This window comes from Esox lucius, chromosome 14, assembly GCF_011004845.1.
Source record: "Esox lucius isolate fEsoLuc1 chromosome 14, fEsoLuc1.pri, whole genome shotgun sequence".
NCBI classification, from domain to species: Eukaryota; Metazoa; Chordata; class Actinopteri; order Esociformes; family Esocidae; genus Esox; species Esox lucius.
In genome coordinates, this window is record NC_047582.1 from 22,168,197 (window position 1) to 22,193,786 (window position 25,590).

Genomic DNA, 25,590 nt, shown 5'->3' on the forward strand with positions numbered 1-25,590 from the left:
TGGTCATTTTTTTAGTTTTTTTAGTTTTGTTTTGCAGCATGGGTGAAGGAGGCTTTGTTACAAAAAAGCAAACCAATTCTAGATTAGATTTTCGACTTAAAGGGCCTACTGTGTGTCTGGAAAGAAAGTGAGTGGTTTAACCAGATTATGAGATCTTTGTGTGGCTTGACATACTCTAACCCAGAACCATCTAGGGAGATGACATATGTACAGCAGGCAGGTATAGTTGGTTTCCGACTGAAAATCATGCATTTTGTTTTATTAGAATGGATGAGTAGTTGGAGCTTAAGTAAACTGTTTTGTACGTTATTGAAGCTACATTGAAGGTGTCCATGTCAGTTATGATGTTGTTTAAGACTTTCCTTGTTGCTGAAGTATACCCATGGTTTCTCTAAGGCCAGACAGCGTAGAAGAGAGACTACTGTGGGATTCAGAGTGGTGTTTATCAAAATGTTTGATAAGCAGGGCAGGACAGTGGTTGACTCGTAACATTTAGTTCAAACAGAGGAATGGCTTTCTTGGCTTTTCAATGCATGGGAATTTCAGAATTTAGTAATGACACCTTCAACAGGCAGGCAGTGGCAGGTAAAATTAAGCTTCAGAAAAAATGGGATCAGATCTCTGAGCCCAGCTGATTTGTATTGGTCCACATTTTGGAGCTCCTTCCGAACCTCCCAAACCTGAACTGGATGCTATGAGAAATGAGGGGCGCTCTGGAGGAAAAGGAGCAGATGTGCCTGAATGTGTTGCCAGCCATAACAAAATTGTTATTAAAGCTTTCAAGAATTCTGATGTAACAGTGATTTGTCAGATGTGTTTGCAGTTTTTAGCTTTAATAAAAACTTAACTCCATCCCAGAATTTTTTCAGGTTTGTGCCACAAGCAGCACATTTTTGTTTGTAAAAATCTGGGTTTCTGAATTGACTGAGTAACTGGTTCCTAGTTTGCCTAAAAACGTGCCAGGCAGTGGGCTCTTTAGTGACTATATAGCTGTACGCTAGGGTGGCTGGATATGCTAGAGCAGCTCAGCCAATTCAGAGCTAAACAAAAGGATGTACATATTTTCTTAATTAAAATGTCCTAAGAGGAGCATGTTCATTAAAGACAGTGGGGAACATGTGTCCTCAACAGGCGGGTAAAGCCGTTACTATGCCAGTGTTCAGAGGCTATATCGGAAGACCTGCTCCTTAAAATGTTTAAGTAAATGTTTGACAACAATGAGAGGGGAGCGTACTGGTACCCACACAGGTAAGAGCTCAGACACTGCGGCTAAGTGCTGCTGTTAACTACTATACGGGTGCTTTCCAAAATGTATTTGTTTCGTTATTGACAGTGCTGTCATACTACTTCCAAAGTTTTTGGAGTGACGTTCTTGGTTGTTTAGTTTTTTTGCTGAAGCTGAGGTTATATGATTGGTCTATGGGCATGACGTCATTGAGTATAGAGAATTTCTTTTGAAAGCTCTACCATTGGTGGAATTGTCTCGGAGGTGAGTGTGCTGAAGTCGCGCACCGCTTCCGAAAGAATAGCATTTACCACTAATTGCGTGGAAACGACTGGATGTTTTATGTTTAAATATCAGGCTTCCTAAGTACTATCGTTCAATCTTTCATTTTTGTGTTATCTGGAGACGTTTTATATTTTAGAAAGGAGATCGAAATTTGGATGATACCAGCTGGAGTTCGAAGTTCCAAGATGAACTTCAGTCAGGCGTTCATTAAATGTTCGGTAAGAAAACAAATATTGGTTCTCATATTCTGTAAAACAAAACAAAAAAATTATGACACAAAAAAGTGTCGTGTATCACTTTTATTAGCCGTGTATCACTATTAGGCAAGTGTAGCGGCCACTTGCTTGAAGTGATTTGTTGAAATATGGACAATACAAAGTAGCCTAACTTACTCCTGTTGAAAAATGTGTTTCATATAATATAAGTCGTTACAAACTAGGAATGAAGTTTGTTTTCCTATTTTTTGTTCCATGCTGTTGGGCCGGGGGGCATGCTCTGCCGGCCCGTGCGCCTAGACCGGAGATCCTGTAATCTCAGCGTTCCATTCGATTACATTTCTCTAGTATAGATGTATTGATTAAACTTGGAGTTTTGTTCTTGTCTCAAGGTGTGCTGTAGCCCTCAAAACATCATAGCATTTTTATTGCTGCCAATCTAAAGTGGTGCTTGTTTGTTTTAGCCTATAGCCCTAGTGGGAAACAACTATTCTGAGTTTACTGTAGCCTACATGCGTTGTATTATTTCGACCCCTTCCCCCATGACAACAGTTACCATCTGGTGCAGGACATGATCCCGGACCCACCCTATTAATGTAGCCCCCAGGCATGAGTACTGACAGTCTGGGACATTAGATGAAACCATGGTCTGCTTAGTTGGTTTCTAGTCTAATAATTTTTAACTTTGGCTAAATTATTATCATTGTATAATGTCTATAAAATGTATGGACTAGTCATGACCTTGATGCCAGTTGGGGCAAGTCAAGTTGTGTGTACCAGCATTGTAATTACAAGTGATTACTTACTGTAAAGCCTACTGACACTGCAAGCCATCAGGTCAATCAATTAATAGGTTAGATTCCCTTTCCTTGAAGTAAAGTTGGGTACAAGGTAGGTCAAAGTCCTGATATAAAGAGAAATGTGGTCTGCAAAATAGCCCAGCTTCAGTGTTATTAAATACATTATTGTTAAATAAAGATTGTTAACTATCTTAGGTCTCCAGTTGACAGTCAGCCATATGTTGCGCACACACACATACCCACACCTATATATTTAAGAGAGTCTAAGCAAGTCCTGCCAATTCAAAGTTTATTCTACACAGAAAGGGCCATTCAGTGCTCCTGGACCCTGTGCTGTTATTTTTTCCAGCCATGCAGCGCCAAAGCCTGATGCTATAAATATGGACTAAGTAAAACCTGAATCACTTCACCTCAGATTAAAGACCCTTTGGGTTTGCCATAAAATGTAGGCTAATGTATGAGAAGTTCATAGACGTAAATGAGTTAGGATTGTTCAATTGGTCGATGTAAAGTATCCATGCAAGTCCATCATGTATTGCCCATCTCACCATAGGTTTGGTATTTGTGTGGATATTCTAGATTTTTTGTAACATATACAGCGCCTTGCAAAGTTAATGAGACCCTTGATCAATTCTCTCATTACTGAATTACAAATGGTATGTTCAAAATTGGTATTGTTTGGTGTATTATTATATATATAAAAAAAACCTCTAAATTATTGTAAGAAAAACAAAAATGAATATGAATACATAAGTATTCAACCTTGGCACATACACCTATTTTTGCTAGATTAACTTCAAGTCATTGAGGGTAAGTCTGCACCAGCTTTGCACACAATATCACACAATGGCCATTTGTTCTTGGCAGATATTCTCCAAGTTGTTCAGCCTGGTTGAACGACACTTCTGGATTGCTGTCACTCCAAAGTTGCTTTAGGCTTGTTCTTGGGATCGTTGTCCTTCTGAAATTAGAATTTCCCTGCAAGCTTCAGTTATTAAGCAAATAAAGCAGGTTTTTTGCAGTTTCCTCTGTATTTTGCTCCATCTTAATTTCTGCTGATGAGAAGCATCCCCACTTCTTTCTTTCGCTGGAGTCTTGAGGCATAGGCAACACTTTGAGTTTTGGACAAAAAGTTTTATCTTGGGCCCATCTGACCACAAAAACTTTTCCCACATCACAGAGCTCTTAATATGGTTGACTGGTACACAATTTCTCCATTCCCAGCCACTGAACTCTGTAGCTCTTTCAAAATGATTGTTGGCCTCTGTGGCTTCTGTCACAAGTCTACTTCTTGTTTGAGCACGAAGTTTTGAGGAATGGCCTTTTCATGACAGTGCCTGGGTGGTGTGATGCACTTTCCACTACCTGATTATTGATCTGACTCTGCTCACTGCTGTATCCCAACACTTGGATATTATTTCATATACATTTCCTAATCTATTCACAAACAGAATGAAATACAGACAAAACAAATGAGTCATCATATAACCAAATTATGATTAAAGAATTAATGCAAGATTTTTCCTCGCTGTGTGGCAAACATTTCAGATTCCACAGATTTGTGACTTGCATTTTACCTATTTGTGAAATGCGTTAGATTTGTGATTTACAATATATTTGTAATTGTCTGTCCATCTACCTGCATGTTAGTTGTCCATCTATCTGCATGTTAAATATATATAAAATCTTATTTCTCATACAAGTACTGCTTTTATTTAAAAAAAATCTAATTTAATAATGGTCATCTGATTCACTTTGTAACTGTGCCTTAAAAAAAGTAATCAGAGCATATTTGTCTGCTAATTATAACAATTTACAGAAGATCCATAATTATCTGCTACCATGCTGTGAGCCATGGCATATTGAAGCTTGTTATTGGATTAGTAATGGTTGGGGACCAAGGCAAATAGATGCGTGTATGTAAAGAAGCACACTTCACTATAACAGTAGAGTGCTTGCACGGCAGACTGGAAAAGCACATTCATTCTCCTAATGTATGAAATCAAATTTCATAATAGCGGCACAGCATGTCTTGCGCTTCTTTTTACACATAAACAAATACATTGTTTGGGAGGTGTAGGAGCAGATTTAGTCAATGCCATCCTGTCTACACTTTTACATAAGTATATATAAGTAATTACAACAATTCCCCTCATATTGGCATACATCTTTTACCAAGTCTGCTGGTAAAATTAGGGTATTTGACATGAAATGCCAATTTGTCTTTCAAATGTAATTTTTGACCGTATTTTATGGGGATTTATGGGTTGTTGAATATAGGCATGAGAAAAAGTTTAGTTCCAATTGAAGTGCCTTGCCTCAGATATTGTTTTGTCATTTTAGTATTGTGGACAAGTTGCTAGGCACAGAGGGTATCAATGCAATGTTGTTGTTTTTTTTAAATCGGCCTCAACCACCGGAAGATGGATTTTATGGGTTTCTTTCTGTGGGGTAATATGTAGAAATGAATTGTCACCCCCAGTGTTTGGAAAACATGTCAGGGTTCAGTGGACACCCTCTTGGAGAGTGATAGGCAGTTCTGGTGTTAACAGGATAGTTAACTTATGAACAAAAAATGCTATATATGCCCAACAAATCTTTTTTTTGTGACTTAGTACTTATATCTCAAAAACATGCTAAATCATTATCAAAAAATTTGATGTATTATTGTCAATTGGTTAAAATGCTTGATTAAGAAGAGTTAGGTTACATAATAGGCTGACATTTTTCAATTTCTACAATCCAACATAGTTGGTTTTGGAAAGAGCAGCCTAATCACCAGATCCAAGTTTGAAGTCATGCATTGTTCCGCTACTTAGACCAACATTACTCCTCTCGCTGGGGTGGCGATCTCATTGTTTATCTCTTCTGTAAACAGCTTCTGGACTCTTCTCAACAGTCAGTGCTTGTTGCTAGGGGACTACAATCAGATGTTTAACCCCCTTAATGGTCCCCCACTGCAAAGGACTTCAGCGTACGTGCCTGTTCTTTCAGTAAACTTCCTGTGTAGAATATACACCGGTTATTTGTGACATCAATCTAGTCATGCCCTTGCTAATTTGCACTAGATTGTATCTGTGGTTGGGTTTACTGTACTACTGGTTGCGGGTTCACACAGGAAAGGACTCCCAACGGGCAGCAAAGACAAATACAACCATCAGAGAGTTATAGGCGTACTACTTCCGGCTCAGGATAGTGTCTTTTCTAAGTTTCCAGGCTGGCACCTCTTACATTCCATTGAAAGCACCAGTGTTGATAGAGTAGAGAAGTCAGATGCAAACTCCTGCCTACAGTATGATGCAACCCCAATGCAAGCATTGTAATCAGACGGCAGGTTAACAGTGGTAACACTCAGTCCCACAAATGTCAGCTCTGTGTTTTTTCATTTTGCGCTCATATACAACCTCAGAATGTAATTACCAGAGTGAAAGTCGTGGCATTTGCGTTGTGTTATTGAATGGGGGCTACAGTGAACAGCCAAACATCTTCCTGCAAATGTAAATTCTTTGGTGAAAGGTGTTGATAAAGAATGATGTAGATGGCACTTTCCATTTATAACTACCCACCCATGACACAGGCAGTCAAACCACTTACAGCTTCTGTACAATTGTGTTTTATCTGGTTGAAATGTAAGATATGACGTGAAACTTTGTCTATGAAGTGTAGACCAAGTTTATCAGGACAAACACCTCATGTATGACTCAGTTTCCTGTTTACTGCTGCCAAACTGAATGAGAAAAAGAATGCCAAATGACTGATGGCATTAATAGTACCACCTTAACCTGAGAAACATGCCAAGACATGTCTGATCTAGTTAAACTCTCTCTAATATTCTCAAGTTGTTTTCTTCACTGTTGTTAACAATCATATAAATGTCAATTTTTTTTATTTATCTGTAGTAGTGAAATTATTGCTCATTATGTTTAGGCCTATGTGTTAAACATCAATCTGGCCCTGTTCAGTGAACACAGATAGCAAACTTTGTACTTCATTTCATGGTACATCTGTAACTAGGTATTGCTTAAGACACTACATAGTAAAAGGGTAACTACATATTATTAACAAAATATTAACCATTCGTTTTTTCTTTGAGATTATTAACCTGCAATCTCAGTGTTTTACTGAGAAGAACACATCTCATTGACTGTAGGATTAGGTGATATGGTAAAAAATATCAATCTAAATTATTATAATAACAAACAAATATTAAAATCATTACTACAAAATTGCAATTTAATAGAAGTGGATTTTGTGAGCTTTCTTTTTCTAAATAATAGTGTAAATTAATAGTTAACTTTAGACAAATAGTGACTTGTAAGGAAAGGTACGGCTGTTTCTATAAATCTGATGTCAGGTTCTGGCTCAATACATTTCTGGGATCTCAGACTGAGCCTTGGGTCAGATGTCTGCTCATTGGTTTGTTTCAGACCAGGTTCTCATTTACAGGCATGACTATAACATTAGTCCAAATCATCAACATTCCATAACATTTGCTGGGAACGCATATGATGTGATGGACCGTTGCTACGCTGTATCAAGTATCTCACAACCCTCTGCTAAGTTCTCTATGTAATTTTCCTACCCCAGTCAAGGTACCAAATAACGTCAGATGTTGAACACTTACGCCTTTGTCAATAGGGTGCAACAGTATTTACAAATAAACACTTCACATGTTGACATGATCATTTGTGCCATGTAGACCTATTGGACCAAACACAAACAGAATTGTTCCTTTTATGTGTTTATGTAGAAGATTATAAAGTATCAATGGGCTTCAAAGAGCTCTTATTTGGAAGTACCTCTGTTAGAAAGCTAATGTGATTGTACAGTATATGGAAGAAGGTATGGATTCAGGATTTACTTGTCAGTGAGTCACTTTTCTCTTTCAATCCATATTCCGTATTTCTCTATCTTCACTTATCCAGTATCTATAGCCATATAAGTCAGGCAAATTCAGTAGACATGTTAGAATTCACTACTCTGAAAAGAAAACTACATTTTAAAATTACATTTAATTAAACCAATTAGGTGGCATTAAATCTCATGTTAATGGCCTGTCACACTACATAATTTACTCAACAACTTTTGAATGTAAATAACATTTATGGAATATGTAAGTAAAGTTTTCTATTTACACTGGGAATAGAAACATGTTGCGCCGACTAAGGCTGAAAACATACCAATGCAGGACCTTACCCTGTCAAAATATTTTGGCCAACAGTTTTATGCTTTGGTAAACAGGGCCAGCCAGTCAAACAAAATATTCAATGAGAAGGAATAGGGTTGGAGATAAACTATGTAGCACGTTGAGTAGTTTACACCAAAAGCTACCTAACTAGCTAATGCTGAGTTAGGTAACATCTGTTTCACAACCCCAGCTGCTATTCTGATTGAGTTTGATATTTCTGACTGATATTCAGAATTGTTTTTGAAGTATAAACAACTTTATAAAGCTATTACAATCCTGTTTACAAAAATGCAATTATGTGCAAATAATTTATCCCTGTATTTAATTGAATATAGTACAAAGACAGCATATCAGTTGTTGAAACTGAGAAATTATTGTTTTTGGAAAAATAGATGCCCATTTTGAATTTGATGCCAGCAACACGTTTAAAAGTTGGGACTGGGGCATGTTTACAACTGTGTTTCATCACATCTTATTTTAACAACACTCTGTAAGTGTTTGGGACCTGAGACCATTTGCTTTGGTTTTCTCATTGTTGCTTGCAGTAGGATTTTAGCGGCTCCACATTTCGGGTTCTCTTTTGTCATATTCTTTGTTTTATAATGTACAAATGTTTCCAATATGTGTCAGGTCTGTATTGCAGGCAGGCCAGTTTAGCACCTGGACTATTTTACTACAGAGCCATGCTTTTATAATACATGCAGAATGTGGTTTGGTATTGTCTTGCTGAAATAAGCAAGGCCTTCCCTGAAAAAGACATCTGGATTGCCACATATGTTGCTCCAAAACCTGTATATATTGTTCAGCGTTAATGGTGCCTTCACAGATGTGGAAGTCACCCATGCCATGTGCACTAATGCACCCCCATACCATCACAGATGCTGGCTTTTGAACTGTGTGCTAATAACAAGCCTATATTGCATTATCTTTTCCTTTACAAAGCGTCACAACTTTTTTGGAAACATGGTTGTAGTTTGTATCTGTGTGAGCCAGCTAGTTATTTATGTCAACAACAGGATTGGGAACCACTGAACGATAGGACTCTATACCTCGGAAGGTGATGATTATTGATTTAGAAGTTCACAGGTTCATATGCTGTTAAATAATGTATTGAAGAACCAAATCTGTCAACAAATCTTGTTTATCTAAATTAATTTATTGTAGTGTAAATAAGATCCAACACATAATCGCTGTTTGCTCTCCCATTCACTAGACCAACAGTTTTTGCCTATCTTCACACTACGGTCTTTGCGAATGGTATGCTGACATCCCACCCAAACCTACCATGAAGCTTGTTTCACAGAATTTCAAACTATGTCAACAAGAGGATGATTCATTTTGAAATAAGATTTCAGCCCATTCAATGTCTTTAGCGTATCATAAACTGCACAAAATCCCCACATGTCCCAAATCCCACCACAAACATGTATGCGCGTGCACAGAATTGAAACCGTGTAAAGATCACCTGTTTCACTTTCCAAACCACAGCTTTTTCAGCAAGTCTTTCTCACACTTTATCAAGGTACTACGTCAGATTTATTGTGGTTGCGCAGAATTGTGTCACCAACCACGTGTTTGACTAAGCTGAACCAGTTCTTGCAACAAGAGGACAGGCCCCTCTGCTCATTAAACTAGCATTTAGCTTTGTACAATTTCAAAATATGTGTGTTACAGTATTTACTTAAATTGGAAGGCCCTTCAGAGCATGGTATGAACAGGTGTCGCATGACCTCAACATCAGGCAGTGTCCGAGGAAAGCCCTAAAATAGTCAGCCTCCTGCCACTAAAATCATACTTTTCTTTGTACGACTGCATGGAGGTCACGGCAAGAACAAATCTGTGCATCATGTCTAGAATTGATAGGGCCCTGTACAGCTTTTACCCAAAGCCAGACAACTGTTAAACATACCTGGTAAATGATTATTTACCCAAGCTGTCCTCATGGTCTCCTTTTTGCACTAACCCTTTAGTAGTGATGCCATGAGCACATGAGTGGACTCCCCTCCCACGCACCTAATGTTACTCTCATCACATCAGCTGCTGTTACTATTTCTTATCCGTCCTGTCCCCAAATGTACGTACACCTCTTCTCTCAATATTTAGCCCTGCTACTGTTATTTGGGATTGTCGATCATTATTAATGGCATACATGTTGCTTAAGTTACTAGAAAACCCTCCCAAACTCGCGTCACTAAGGTTGTTGTTTAACTATTGTACGATGGTTCGAGCCAACTAATCAACCAACCTAACCTGTCACACCCTGTAACCCAGCGTTACAAACCGATGCTGTACTATGCTACAGTAATCAGTGAACCTTACCCCCATGAGGAAACTGAGTGTGTGTGTTGTGGAGCCATGGCTTCCCTGAGTTATAAATAACTGCAAGAGCGGATACGACCCAGTGGCTCTCAGCCTGGGCCAGGCCTGGACTAGGATGGGCCATAGAGGGAGAGCAGAGCAGAGCTGAGCCCCGCATAAAGCCTCTGCATTGTCTGGGCCTTCCTGTACTGCATGGGAGGAGGGGGTCGTACCGTTTCACACGCTCCCTACTGATACACTGTGTGCATAATATGTCTGCATGCATGTGTGAGTGTGGATACTGAAAGTGTCATTTGCCCTTTGGTGGCTGTGCGCGCGTGTGCAATGGAGCGCGCGCACGCGTGCGTCTGCGTGCATGTTTGTTTGTGCTGTGGTCACTGGTGTCTTTTTTGTGCTTTTAAGACAGCTCCATATTTGTCTGTGCAGTATCTCCTCTAACAGACACCCACCCTCATACTGTTTGTTAATGTTTGTCTGATAAAGAATGCAGTTGTGATGGGAAAGTGACTTATTCTTAATGAAACCAGCTGTGATGTACCAGATACCTACCACAGAAGAGCCATGTGTGCTGCATACAGTTGGTCATTTTGGGTTTTTGTTGAGAGACCAGTAACCAGGGCACGACTTCTCCGGGGTTCAGTGAGATTTATCTCTCTGTGAACCCATTTCGGTCCAGCATATTGTCAGGACTGTGTTTGTGGGTTTAAATGGTCAAGTATATACATACAGTTGATGAGATGTGCTACCACATTTGGGAATTGATTTTGAAGGACAAAAAGTAAGAAAGGATTTAAAAATTCTAAGCCTGCATGGGGAAAGTTGGTAGTGTATGGATATCGAATAAGCTGGCTGTCCGTCAAACTTGTAACTGGGTTACATGATAGTGGTTTGTTATTGTACTGAAGGTTTCCCTTATGTTTACCTGGGAAAAAGAGAGTAGGGGTTGAAAACACACTAAGAACGAGATGTGGTTTGTATCATGAAGAACATTCAAACTGAAAACCTGCAACCAACATACAGTGTTATTTGTTGTTCACTTCATGTTTTTGGTTTTCTGTTATTCAAAATGTAAACCACAACGTGTGTTGTTCTAGGGAACTTTGTTTAGAGGTGAATGATATGAGTAATACTTTGACACGGCCTAATGTGAATAAGTTGCGTTCTAGCATACAATGTTTTGGTCTTCATGAACTTGGCCCTTTAAATGTATGCAAAACAAACCAATTGATTGCAAAATTAAACATTCAACAAAACTGAACACGGCCACTTTGAAACATTTTCTGAGAAGATTTAATGAAAAAACATCTACACTGCATCTGTTTTTTACATGACTGCATTTTCCCAAAACCCTCTTATATATCTGCCTGGCAAGAAGATTCAAATATGGTTGCAGAAAGGATGTATCCTATGATTTGACACATCGAGTTTTAACATTTTGGTTATTGAACCACTGTAGTCCAGCTGATTTCGGAGTGAACCATCCCTTTAAGTTTATTTCCACTCCGTGTCTCTCTAACTCAGCCTGCCTTCCTTTAAGTCAATACTTTCCTTTACTAATCTTAACCTTCGTTGCACGGCCTGTTTCCTCCATCCGCCTGTACCGTTAATCTTAGAGGATGGGTGTACACTATCACGTATTTTCCTCCCAGATAATGGAGGACCGAAAGGGTAATGGGAAAGGCATGATCGGGATACAGACAAGTCTGGGTCCTGGCTCTCCCGCTCTCCGGAACCAGGAGTGTAATGAGGTACAACATACTGCTCCTTATCAGATATGGCTATGATTAAAATCATCTGTCCCATATCAGATGAAGTACATTATTCCTCGGCCTCTCTGCTGTGTATGTTTCTTTCGTTCTCCCTGAGATAATGAGTCTCACTGTATGACCCACAGGAGGGGAATAAAAGCCCTGTGAATGCAACATTGATAAACCGCTTCACTGAAAGGGGGTCCTGTCATTCAGCAATAAATGCAATCTCAGTGTAGAAGTGGCATGTGTCGAATGTGCCAGGGCAATTTGGAAGTACCCTTGGCAATGACAGGCACTGTATGAGAGTTACAGGCACAGTGGGGCTCACATATGCTTCGTCCATTCTTTCTCACTCTTTCTCTCCCTTGTCATGTGTAGGGTTGGATGTATAATGTACTGTACCACACTTGATTATTTAGTATTGGTGGGCTGCCAGAGGCAAGTGATTGTGGCTTTAGGACTGGAATGACTTTCTTTCAGCATTAAGATTGAAGGTGGCCACTCAGGTCCTGTTGGTTCCAAAACCTCTACCAAACTGTAGCGGGTGTAAGAATGTGTGCTGCCCAGTGCTTAGATAATCAGTGTATGGTGTGGAATATCCTCTTCTTCAGCAAAGCAGTTGTACCAGGGTAATATAAAACTACACAGTTACACTGTAGTCTGGAACCATTTTTTGTTAAAGCCTGTAAGTATGGCCTCCTCCCCTACAGGAAACCCACAACTTTGCAGCTGTAATGTTGGCCGATCAGTTTTGTGGCATAATGTAAGCGTTGGCATTTACGCCTTGATACTGTTCAATCAGTGGCAGCTCCTGATTTGCTGTACAGTAGGGTGTGGGCAGTGCCAAGCGGTGGTGTTTTTATATCAACAGACATGCAGTAATAGTTGGTATTGGCAAGCGTGCGTTTGGCTCACGGCTCAATGACATAGACTTCAACAACAGAATATGGATCGCAAAGCTACAAGGATGGATATACGACACCGCACAGAAAGACACAGTCAGCTTGACAGAGCAGGGAACTGCATTACTAGCTAAAACAATAGCTAGATTTATTGATTACACGTTTGAAAAGAACTCATGACTAGTTCATTATATCATGGCTGTAGACGGTTTTCTAGCCAACCTCATGTTGAACTTAGGCATGGGTACACGCGCACCTTGGAGGCAAAAAATGTGCTAGAAACAGGACAGTTTGAACCGATCCTGTCCAAACACAACCATCATCAGTGAAAACGGCTTCATGAGCAATTCTATTGATTAGATGATGACATGGCACCTTGCTGGTTATGAAACCGTAGCACATAATGTTGTTTTGATATGTTTTTGGGGGAGAACTTTGTTTGCATTTATCAGCTCGCTCGCTTTTCCTGACCAGCTTTCCCTGCACCTGAGAAAATGGCCTGCTGCATAGCATTCAGTGAATCACAGTGACCTGTTGAAGTTGTAGTTTCAGCACTATGTAAAACAAATAATCTACATTATTGTGCAGTAAGCCCATGAGCCGACTATGGAGGAGAATAGAAAAACCTAGAAATGGTCAACTTTAAAACTTTTTTGTGACAGACATTTAAATAAAATGTGTATGGGACAGTATGTACCACAATTGATTGGGGATTGCCAATGTTGTTTTCTCTGTGACAGAACATTTGTTTTTCAAGTAGATAATTGTTATTTCACGAATTTCTATCCAGTCGTATTGTTTTTATTTATTCATTTTCAAATCCCATTATTGGGGCGAGGGCAATGCAACTCTCACTAGCTCTCTCTGCGAGAGTTTTGTCCATAGGGACAGTCTAACAATAACCTCAAACAATTTTTGTATCTAGACAAATCGATATTTGTATATATCTATATTATTATATAAATATTATTCCCCTTTACAGCAATATTAACAAGTAAATAATTGTTATTTATTGAATTAATTTAATCGAAATTGATTATTGCTTTATGATGGTGACACAGCTGACATTTAGTGAAATTATCCATAATCTATTTTTCAGTCCAGTTGTCTGAGTTTCTGACTTCTGTGCACTTGTTTTGCTGCAGCATTGGTTCTAATCTGTCCAGGTTTTCTTTCCGCAACAACGTCCCTCTCTGTATCCTGTTCTATAAATGTTTTAAGGAACTGTCCTGGAATACATATTCAGACCCACTTTTGTTGCAAGATGCTATTTGTTTCTCCATTACTAGACATTTCCCTTGTACTTTACCTCAAATTATAGCCTACTATAATGGTGTTGATATAGTCAACTACTTATTACATGGTTATATTATATGATGGATTAATCACTAGAGAACTGCGTGTGCAGGTTTGCAGATAAGCCTTCAGAAAAGATGTTAACAGGCTGTGACTCAGTTACCAAGCATCAACTATATATTTGAACAGTTAGTTGTTTGTTATTGCGTTAAATCTAGAAAAAAAAAATACTTTCAGAAACATACACTGCATGACTTGGCCCTGATTATTATGCTTTTTTAATGGCTGTTTTTATAATGGGTGTGTGACTTTGTTACAGTTTGCTTATGACCTACTGTCTACTCAGTTTCATACCAACTGCTTACATTACAGAATGGTAGTTCTTCAGACGGCCTACTTTTCCCAATTCAGTTCCTATAAGTAGCAAACCAAAGTCACATAAGAACCTTTCTTTCTCTCTAATGGAAATGTCTCTGTTGGAAGGTGTCATTGTTGGAGATTTCTCCTCCCAATAAAGTGTCTCTTCTTTTGTGGGCCGCCTGTTGAGTGGCTGAGAGAAGAACAGGTTTGTCTGTGAAGATGGGATAGCTGCTGCATGAAGGAATCTAGTGATTCACAAGCCCAGGAATGCACTCAGACAGGATATGATGTCACTGCTCAGCAGCACGGCGTCCGTTCGTGCGTTTGTCCATGTGTCTACTTGTGTGTTTGTGTGTGCACTCAGTGTGTGTGTATATGACACATTTTTAGACAGGCCACCTGGCTTTTGATTGGGCGCATCACCATAGTTACCCTTTCAAGCAAGCCTGAGTGATTACTGTCTGTGGGATTTGTCATGGTTTCACAACTTATTGTTACTGTGATGTGCTTCCAATCCACTCTTAAAGTTCCCTCTCAGTTTTTCCCCCTTTTTCCCACTCTATGCAGACATATTTGCATGCTGTCATTTTCCTCCTTCTCAATTTTCACACGGCCTCTGTCTCACAATAAACCCAACTCTTTACCTCTTTCAATACAGTCTTACAAACTGTTAGCCCCTCTTTTCCTCTTTCTGCCTGTACTCTCTCCCCCTCACACTGTCTCTTCTCCCACTTTGTTTGGATAGAGCTAAATGGTGTGATTGTGAGGGCTCTGCCGGCTGATCCCTCCTCTCTGCCTCCCTGTGTCTGTGGAAAGTCTGACGTGAGCAGAAGGAGGAGGGAGAGGGGTTGGGTAAGGGAGACAGACAGCATGAGGCTTGACGGCTGCACAGCAGCTCTGTGTCGGCCAGGAAACCCTGTGAACAACAAGACATGGCTGCCTTCCAGAGAGCCAACTGACGAGCGACCTGGATTTAAAGTCAGTACTGGATTGACCTCTGTTAGAGTCAACATCATCTTGTTAGGCAGATACTGACCTCAGTCTGACAAGTCAACTCCAGTCACCCACTGCAGAGCTAGTAACAACCAGATAAAACCAGTCTTGAGGGGAAACTGAGGATTCAAGCCTTTGATGTTACCACTTTAGGACATTAACAAGGCAACAATCCATCTTAACTCCTCAACATTTACTGAATTGGTTGAACAGTGCAGAAAAGAACCTCACGATTTTTTTGGTTTGTTTTTCCAGTATCTGCGGGAGTCAAAGTCAATGTGACAACAGTCTGTTAGTCAAGAGTCAAAAGACTACCTTTTGTGCACACACGAAACTCTAAACTTTTGAGTGAAATGAACCTAGTAGTCGTGAAGCATTTTTGGTATTTTTATAATGCATTATGATCTTTGATCATGGGAAAAAATAAAACAGATACTGGGGTAATAATGTAGGTTAGAATGAACTGAGCTCTGTGTGCCAGGTTCGAGGTCTGGTGGGTATTGGTAGATTGGGCTGCAAGAGAGACAAAACCTCCCAAAACGTGGCTTCTCATTTACAAGAGAAGGTGTCGAGTTGCATCCCAGGCGCTTCGTGGCGGTGTCGCATGTCCACGCTGTCAAAGAGCCGGAGTTTAAGAATGTGGGTCATTTGAAGTAGATGCACTAAAGCGTGTTGTTCGCCCATGAATAGGGCCTTCTCAGCGTGACACAGTGAAAAGGCGTGTGAACAAACACCGGTGCCTGGGGGCCACACTTAAGTGCTCGGCAGTATTCTTCTCTGCCTCCCATCTATACAAACCCTGTTATTATCCAGCACATGAATGGATTACTGGAATCACACCTGATATGGGCAGCAATATGCTTGTTTTAGTTATAAGAGACCCTATCAAGCTTCATTGTCTCCTCTCTAGGGAGGATAATGGACGTTCAGGACAATGGATTCAACCTAACTGGGATTTTGAATAGATTGAAATGGTTTGGATGAACTTTTAACTGTTTAACTGTCTCTTTGAAGTGTCTGTGTATGTGAAAAGCATGTTAACTTACTGTCAAATTTCTTTGGTATAGAATAACATGATTTTATAAAATGATAATGCTCTCTATTTTTAATTCCCATTCATCCATGGAGTCTCTGAACCCCTGAAAAGAGATGCCACCAGACCTGGCCATTTAACCCAGCCAGGATCATTCTTCATCAGCTGTACTGAATGGCCAATTCAGTACAGCTGATGTAAACCTGGACATGCTCAAATTCTGCATATAAACACGTTGAGTTGTTCAGTCTGAGTTGTTTAATTCTGTCAGGGACTCCTGATTAGCTTTCCTCTACCGACGTTCAGATCAGATGGTTCAAATTAGGGCCTACATAGCTCACACGGGGTTTCTTATGAGAACGCAGACACTCCTCACTGGCCTGGGTGGCTGTGTGAATGTCTGCATACACTGGTAATGTGAACCTCTCCCCACGGTTCTCCCGCTCTCATCTTGGCTCTCGCTCTCGTCACACTGCCTCTTGGTCTTTCCAGGCCTCCGTTGTAAATGAGACAGTGTTCCCTAATTGACTTACCTGGTTTAAATAAAGGTTTAATAACATCTATGAAACCGTGCTTGTCCTGTCTCCTGTAGATGGTGGTGTGCCTTCTGTGCTCAGAGCTCCGGTGCTGTGGGGCTGAGCCAAGTGGTGCGGTGGCAGCTCAGTGGTCCGGCGATGACCGAAACCAGACGCTCAAACACAGAACGTGTCTGGAGAATCAGCAGTACTTTCACCAGGACAGATGTTGCCTCAACTGCCAGGCTGGTAAGGAGACCCCAGTGCCGAAACCTGAACCCAAACGAGAACTTTTAGCTTATATACACTACCATTACGGGCCATGGAACCAGAACAAGAATCACACCATATAAATAGAACCTGTAATGCAATTTATAACCTGTGATCTATTTACATTTTTCACATGCCTTCCAGGGGAATAATCTCTGCCTGTGTTTACAGCTACATTACCATTGAAGTCTGTGCCCTATAAAAGTGTCTTATAGAATCAGAGTGATGCCAACTATGGTAGGATAGCAGAGCAAACCAGGACCATTGCTCAAACAAGTGACTGGGAACGGTCTCTGTAACAACACCTAGTGATAAACTTTAGGGGAGTGAATCGGGTTACTTTTAAAAGTGGTGTTACTAGCAGAAATAGTTCCACTAAAATGAAACCGCTGCTTTAATGATGCACCATGGAATGAGCCTAGGACAGTATATCAGTAACTGCTGTTAGCTTAGAATTAAGAAGTTGCTTTTATGATTTGGCTGGGTGTTTTGTAAAAGCACCCAGCCTAATCATAAAACAACTGCTGAGGTAAAAACGGCTTTATAAAAGACTGTGATTGATTAAATTGCACATTTTACCTTTTAGGTTTGTCAGACTGGAACAAGCAGATGTACAGATACTTGTACATGTACATTTAGGTCATACACTGTAACATGCATATAACAGGATAACCTTTTAATAATTTGCTTCCTACACTGCCTGTATCTGTAGCTAGTACATGAGTAATAGAGGTATTTGCAGATCCTGAAATAGTACCCATGAAAAACACAGAGAGGAACTGTTAATGAAATGTTTTCCCAATCTAAATTGGCATCAGAAGTTACCCTAAATAAGGGCTAATTGGCTCTCAATTGGTTTGTTTCTGTGTCAAACCCAAATTGATCTGGAATCGAATCGAAAAATATGCTTGCCCTGCCTCTTCAAGCCCACCAGAATCTTTAGATTACTCTGGCAGTGTAAAGCATGGCATTGTGTAAATGGAGCATGATATATGTTATGTAATGTTATATTCCAACCAAGAAAGTTTGTACCAAACTGTAGCTTTGTGTCTCGAGGGGTTTTGGGGCTAAACATAGGAAAAGCTCATATGCGCAGACATACCACAACCATCATCGCAACACACATTCACCAGCATGCCGCCCTTTGTCCTACTCTGAGAGATGCTGCAGGCTATCTTTTGAGCCCAGTAACAACCAAGTTATGTCAAGGTTAAGTATGTAAACATGTAAACAGATTGTAAGACACAGATGGGTTGTTTGATGCATTGATTGGTTCACCATTTAACAGGTACCTTCGTGGAGAAGGCTTGCGATGAGGACATGAAGCTGGGGTTGTGCAAGCCCTGTGAAAATGGCCACACCTACACAGAACACTCGAACGGAATGACCCGATGCCTACCCTGCACGCACTGCCGCATGGGTAAGGCAATCCTCTGACTTTTATTTGAATTCCTGTAACTACTTTTAAGCGACCTGCCCTATTTAACTGTCCTTCACAAAGGGCTTACGTTGTTAAAACGTTAGCATTTCTCTGGTCAATCGACCATATTGTGTTTCTCTTTGGTCTCTTGCCAATTAATGAACTATTAACCAAGTTAGACAACAACCTCACAGTAAAGCCTAGTAGACTTTTGTTCCAAAGAGGGCAGATACGTGGTGACTTTCACCCTGTCCTAAAAGCCCCTTGATAATACGATCCATTGGTGTTACCTTGCATGCAAGGGTGTGTCTTTGTTGTTTGGTTTCACACACACTGAATGCAGAGTGATATCTGTCTGTGTGGTGTGTGTGTGTGTGTGTGTGTGTGTGTGTGTGTGTGTGTGTGTGTGTGTGTGTGTGTGTGTGTGTGTCTGACTTTGCGTGCATGTATGTGTGGGTTTGTGTCTGCACATTGTGCATACATTCTTTACCTTGAACAGCAGTTGGGTGTGGTTGTGTTGTATTGTCCCCATCACTGTGCGTCTTTGTCTATATCAAAGGCCTGACCCAGACAGATTTTTGCATAGGGTCAAAACAATCTATGATTTAGTGTATTCACTGTGTTTTATTTTAATGTTAAGTTCCAAACTCCTCAGTGTCCATTTGTCTGAACTATTTCAACATATGATTACCCTGTTACTGTACACTGTTATTGGTGTTTACTTTTGTATCTGGTAAGGATGTTGAAAGGTAATAGCTTAATACTTAGCTGCAAAAATGTTGAAACTTTGAAATGCTGAAACAACAAATAAACAACAAATAAACTATAACCTGAAATATTGAATCTATTTTAATTGTACTTACTTTATTTCTTCTCTACTATCTATCTCTTTCTTTATCTCTCTCTCTTCGCTCATTCCAGACCAGACCCAGACAGTGGAATGTACTAGTACGACAGACACCCAGTGCCAATGTCGACCTGGTACATTTTGTGTGCCAGAGCAGGCCTGTGAGGTCTGCAAGAGATGCGCCAAGTGAGTGCCACCTTAAACATTAAGACCACTTAAAATGAGTCCAGAAATCACTCAATCAACCCTACTAAACCTCAGCTTGTTCCAAAATCAGTTTTTAGTACATAGCCGACTTCTGGTAAGATGAAGTTGGTAAGATGCAGAAACGTCCAAGACCTGTTTCTATGCAAAAAAAAATGATAATGTCTTGTCTTCCCAGGTGTAAAGCTGGGGAGGAGGAGGTGAGGAAGTGCAGCCCGATCTCCAACACTGAGTGTAGGAAGCAGGATTTCTTACCTACACGTCAGCCTCCTCCTCTTTACAGTCCCGCCCCAATCTCACCAGAGACCACAGGTGTGCCTGCATGCTTTGCCTCTGTTTTACACTCCCTAAATCTTTATTCTATTTTATTGATGGCAGAATAAACTGCATATTTTCTTCAGCGTCGATTGCATGTCAGTTGGTGTCATTGGAGTGCAAATTTCTGTTTTGGTGAAGTTGTACGTTTTTTTCTATAAAAATACAAATCTTCCCCAAAAGGTATGCCGTGGGTCATCCTGCTCTTTCTGCTCTTCCTGCTCCTCATTGTCGGGCTTGGTGTCTGGCTGTGGGTCAAGAGGCCATGTAGATATCCGCCAGGTGAGTAACAAAAGAAAAGGTCCCTGGCTACCGCTGTAGTGGTCATCACGACGCCTTGTCATGTCATTCATAGTTAAAGACCGTCTGGGTTGTTTTTAAATGGGCGGTCCTTCAGTTAGCCAGTGAAGTTTAAAAGCAAGAGGTTTTGATGACAAGGGGCCACAGTTTGGCACACATATGACATAGTACACAGTCAGAGACCCTTTCTGGCTCAACAGCACCACTTCTACAACTAATTATCTCAAATGAACTTAAAACCGCTTTCATATTTAAGCACAGCGAAATACCATTTATTTCGGTATTACTTTAAACTGTTTTGAATGGGAAATAATATTGCCTCACCGTGATAACCTATATATATATATACTCAGACCTGGCCAATCTGTTGTTATGGTCTTCTTTGTAATTCGGTGAATTTTCAAACAGGTTTAAAAGCTGCTTGTACTTCGTATAGGCTTTTTCTCCTGTTCTTTGCCACTCTCAGTATATTGAAAAACATATTGACGTAAAGTTGTAGATTGGTTGTCTAACATTTGTCCGTGTGTTTTAGTTTGCCTCTCAGGATCAGACAGCTGCCATGGCTCGAGTGAGATTGTGAAAATTCCCATTGTAAGTTCTCTCACCTTTATTACTTTAGTAACTTTATACCTTCAGTTATTAACATTGTTAAATATTCAGTTTTCAACAATGTCCAGTGGTGAAATGTTTTCATGTCTGCTATGTGGCACAGTCAATAGAAGTTTTGTGATGGTTAAATAACTATTTCTAGCCCTGCCTGAAGATAATTCACAGTACCCTGATTTGTATCAACAAATTATGATTACAAGTCTGATTAGAAAGTGGACAATCTGTCCTTTTCTCTCTCTTTCTCCTTCTCCATATTTCTCTCTTCTTCAGGATGAAAGTGGACCTACGGCAGAAGAGAGACAGAACAGCCAGAACGCAGGCCTGGAAGGAGAGGGAAGTGAAGAGGTCCGTCCAGAGTCACGTCCCCTGCTGCAGGAGACCCAGGGCGGGTTGATCAAGGCCTCCCCACCTCCAGGCCTGGGGGAGGATGAGGACCGGGGCCTGGGCGATAGCCTGCCCAACACCACCAGCTCTTCCCAGGCTTCACTGAGCAGCTCCCCACGACACAGCCCCTCTGCCCAGAGACTGCAGCCCACAGCTGGAGTGAGTGAGGCAAGGGAATTGGTTAGAAGGGGAAGAGCTTAAAGAATATGGTGGGCGAAGATGTTCTAGGAGCACAGGGATCCAGGGAGAGGGGGAAGTAAGAGTGGGGTGTGAAAGGAGGACAGGAACCTAGGTTCAGTTCTTGAGTGCAGAGACTGGAGTTGCATTCCTGCAAAAGAAGCAAAAGTGCAATACAAACTTTTGGTTAACATTAACATTTTTTCGAATTACAGTAAACATATTTCTGGACGAGATTTAAATATATTTTATTTATGTTCAATATGGCTCTGATTCATTCTTCTTTTTCTTTCTGTCATGTTTCAGGATGATCCTTTGCAGAAGAGACTGGTGCCCTTACTAGGTAAGAGACAAGTAAAGGTTGAAAAATCAATAATGTGGGTATATTCCCCTATTAGATAAAAACAAAAATGCATTGCCAATTATTATTAAAAAAAATTCCCCAGAGAAATTATTCATACTGAAATTTAGATGGTTATTAAATGTAAAAAGTTAGGACATGATTAGTCTTGATTTTGTTCTTTATAGCATGAAAAGCTGCATTTACAGTAAGGGTGTATAGAGTTTTAATATGCATTGTATGTATGGAGAACAGTTAAATGAATAGTCAATTGAAGACAATTTCAACAAATATGAGTCCATGTAACTTATTATGGGATTTGTTGAACAAAAATGTGCTCCTGAACTAATTCAGATTTGCCTGAAGTAGTGAGGTGAATATCTCAAGAATTACTATTTAATTTATTATTGATAAATTATAGATTTATCAATTATATATATATATACAGCTCTGGAAAAAAGTATGGACCACTGCACCTTTTTCTTTCTTTTCCAAAAAGGTTTTGAGTGAGGAACATAAACATTCAATTTGCAGTGGTCTCTTAATTTGAACCCTTCTGTTCCTCACTCAAAACCTTCCTTTCCAACTTTTTTGGACATTGTCACCCCAATTGAGCCTGACTGACCCCCAGTTCAAGGACTATAATATGTAAATGTATGCATGGACTAATATAAGTCAGATACGTTTTCTGTTAAATGACCAATATGTTGAAAAACAGTATGTACAGGATTTAACTAAAGCAATTGAGCTATACTACGAAGTTGTCTTGGCTTTGTTTGTATTTCTGCCTGAAGTAAATTTTGTGTGTGTAGTACTTATTTAAAAAAGGCTCCATGTTTTAACCTTGTTAACTCAGGATTCAATGGTTGATTGCTTTATGAGTTAATTCTCTCTCACTACAAGGTTAGCAGCAATTTACAATTTGAATCCTAACAAGGAGCTCTATTGTAAGGCAGAGAAAATTGATAAAATGTGACGGGGAAGCACACTGCCTGAACAGGCTGCCACAGATTCTGAAGATAATAGTTGATGCAGAGCTCCATTAACTGGTTGTATGACGGTTTATTGTTGAAGAAAAAAGCTATTTTATTATTGTTTTCCTCTGTAATTAGATAAACACTGAAATAAAAAAAATCACCACAGAGAAACAGGGGGAAAAAAGTTATTTAAAGTTTGATGTCCGCAACAATGAATCAGCGTAGAGGTACCAACTGTTCCCCTTTGTTTGCCCAGGCGAGGAGACATCCCTAAAGAAGAGCTTTGACCTCTTTGACGAAGGCCTGGACGTGCGGATCCACAACAAGTTCTTTCGCTACATCGGTGTCAATGACAACCATATCAAGATGGCGGAGAGTGTCCCCCCTTGTGACAAGGTGTATGACCTGCTGAAGAACTGGATGCAGAAGGAGGGCCTAAAGGCGGACATCAATGCCCTGCTACAGGCTCTTCTCAGCCTGGACCAGAGGCGCTCCGCTGAGAGCATTGCCTTTGCTGCAATCCAGAAGGGCTACTATAAACACGCAGACAACCCTTGACACCCGCAGACCAGTGGGTGGGTTCTGCCTTAGAGACTTGGGGATAGAGATGAAAAAACATTGTTGAATGATGACATTGACTCTTATCGGCCTAAATGGCTTGATGTATTCAGCCTTCAGGCCAGTGTTTACTTTTCAAATGGAGGAGTAAGAGATGGTGTGTGTACTCGACCTATAAGCCAGTGCTCTTTAAAATGTAAATTGAAGAGTTGGAAATGGACGTTGTTTTTTACAAGATGGCTTCAACTTTAGTCTGCCTATATGGTCTGTTGTGTTTGGATTGATAGGCCAACACTTTCTAAAACTGAACGGAGGAGTTGGAGCTGGAGGTTGTTTTCTGAGAAGACCTAAACACAGGTTTGTGGGTTTCATAGCCAGATGTAAGCTTAGAGAGTGGGTCTAGAGCACTTATTTGACCTCTAGGATTTTACTCTCTGCCCCTTCTCTCTGAGTGACTGACATGGCTTATAGGCCAATAATGAAGCCTGGGACAGGGAAATACACTGGTTTGTAGGAGTGGCATTCGTTAGCTATATGTCACCGATAATGTGTCTACTTGATGCACTGGCCTCTGGCACATTTTTTAGAACAAGAGGAAACAAATGCCATATTAGGCAGACGTTTACAGGTTTAAACTACAGGTAAGATGGGCCATTAAAGCACAATGCTGTTAACAATGACAGGAAAAGATGGACCATATGTCATGGTAAAAATGCAGGTTTATTTGAGTCATAACCATATTAGAAGTATTTTAGCCACAAGTAGATATGGTCCGTGTTAATATTTACATATTTGTGTAAATATGTGTCATATGGAGTTCTGTTATTGTTTTAGATATTCTGGAGTTCATTTATAAATTAAAACATAACATATGCTCATAAGTGTGGGTAAGGGCAAGAACGTTTTTTAATTTATTTGAAAAGCGTAAGTAACTGAACTGAATGTTTTATAGACTGTATTGCTAGTTATTTTGTTTTTCAATGTTAATTCAGTAGTTTTTGTAGCTAATTCTTTTATTCAAAAGTTTGGAAACATTTTCTACAAATACTCAAATAGTTTTTAATTTATTGATATTTGACATATTTATTTAAAAAAAATGATAATTGTGTCATTATTTATGCCTTTATGAACACAGCAGACATTTAACTAAAGAGTGCGGTAATGTGTTGCTATGTTATCATGACTGCCTTTATCTCAACAACACAGACAGGAGCGGCATAACCACATCTGGGGTTAAACGTGGTCTTGCTCGATGGCAGCGCGCAAATGAAAGACTGTATTCAGTCAGTGCACATATGAAGTGCTTTCAGAAAGTATTAAAACCATTTGTCTTTTTCCACATTTTGTTATGTAACAGCTTGAACTGCATTTTATTTAGATTTTGTGTCACTAATCTATACACAGTATCCCATGACAAAAAACTACAACATTATTTTAAGAAATTATTGCACTTCTTTTTTTATTGAAATACAGAAATATATAAATGACAGACATTTTCATCCCCATGTAAATACCTGTAGAAACACCTAAGGCAGCGATTACATCATATTAATATTTGTGACTGGAGTTCTGCCCAGGCATACTTTTATGTCATGCTGGTGTGCAAAATCATGTCCTAACAGTCGAGTTGCCCACTGGTGGACCCCTGTCAAGTTGTAGAAATATTATCTGAGCTCAATTTGGAGTGTTGTCGAAAAGGGGATGTTACATGTTGACAATTCACATAAAAAATTTCAGTTGATTTGTAAGATTTTAAATAATGGGGTATTGTATGTAGGTCAGTGAATTTTTAATTCAGGCTGCAGCACAACATAATTTGTGGAATAAATTCAAGGGGTCAGAATACTTTCTGAGTCCAAAAATCCATAGTTACATATAACATTAATGCGATAGAGTTTGTTAGCCAATCAAATACTCATCCTAATGTCAACTTTGTGTTAGGGCTGCAGTAGTGATAGGTAACTCTGGATTTATCAGTCCATTTGTGGGCTATTTAAAACAGGGGTTTAAGGGCATCATTTTGAAGCCTATTCTTATGTCTAATTAACACTAAAGAGTGGAACGTGCCTGATAAACACTAGAGGGTGAACCCAAACTGTATTTTTACATTGTCCCATACAACTTTCATTATTAGTTTGGCTGGTAGTGTGAAAAGGGCTAAATTGTATTCATAAAATGTTGCAGCCCTTTATACATGTCAACAAAGATATTAATAGACTGGTACGCAAATCACATTTCTCATTTGTTAGTTCTGACAAGAAGATGAAGGAAAGCTTTTCTGGATAATTAACAGGTATTTAAGTCCAA

The 25,590-nt window shown here is 39.8% G+C and overlaps 1 protein-coding gene across 2 annotated transcripts; it reads left to right on the plus strand.

Annotated features, from left to right (window-relative positions):
• Positions 1 to 1,479: 1,479 nt before the first annotated feature.
• tnfrsfa (tumor necrosis factor receptor superfamily, member a) lies at positions 1,480 to 25,405 on the plus strand. Of its 2 annotated transcripts, none has more exons than XM_010878070.3 (10): positions 1,480 to 1,728; positions 16,960 to 17,131; positions 18,441 to 18,572; positions 19,494 to 19,605; positions 19,802 to 19,935; positions 20,122 to 20,220; positions 20,771 to 20,829; positions 21,118 to 21,399; positions 21,715 to 21,751; positions 22,982 to 25,405. In XM_010878070.3, exons 1-10 carry the CDS (start codon positions 1,666 to 1,668, stop codon positions 23,281 to 23,283), a joined length of 1,392 nt encoding a protein of 463 aa, XP_010876372.1. In that variant the 5' UTR covers positions 1,480 to 1,665; the 3' UTR covers positions 23,284 to 25,405. The 2 variants fall into 2 exon arrangements, with proteins under 2 accessions (XP_010876372.1, XP_010876373.1); XM_010878071.4 differs by having other exon boundaries at positions 21,118 to 21,390.
• Positions 25,406 to 25,590: the final 185 nt, after the last annotated feature.

Excerpts from the sequence above, each read along its gene's own strand:
- tnfrsfa (XM_010878070.3), top strand. The coding sequence starts at position 1,666 with ATGATACCAGCTGGAGTTCGAAGTTCCAAGATGAACTTCAGTCAGGCG. Across the intron at positions 20,221-20,770 it reads GCCATGTAGATATCCGCCAG|TTTGCCTCTCAGGATCAGAC; the intron begins GTGAGTAACAAA and ends CGTGTGTTTTAG. Across the intron at positions 21,400-21,714 it reads CCACAGCTGGAGTGAGTGAG|GATGATCCTTTGCAGAAGAG; the intron begins GCAAGGGAATTG and ends GTCATGTTTCAG.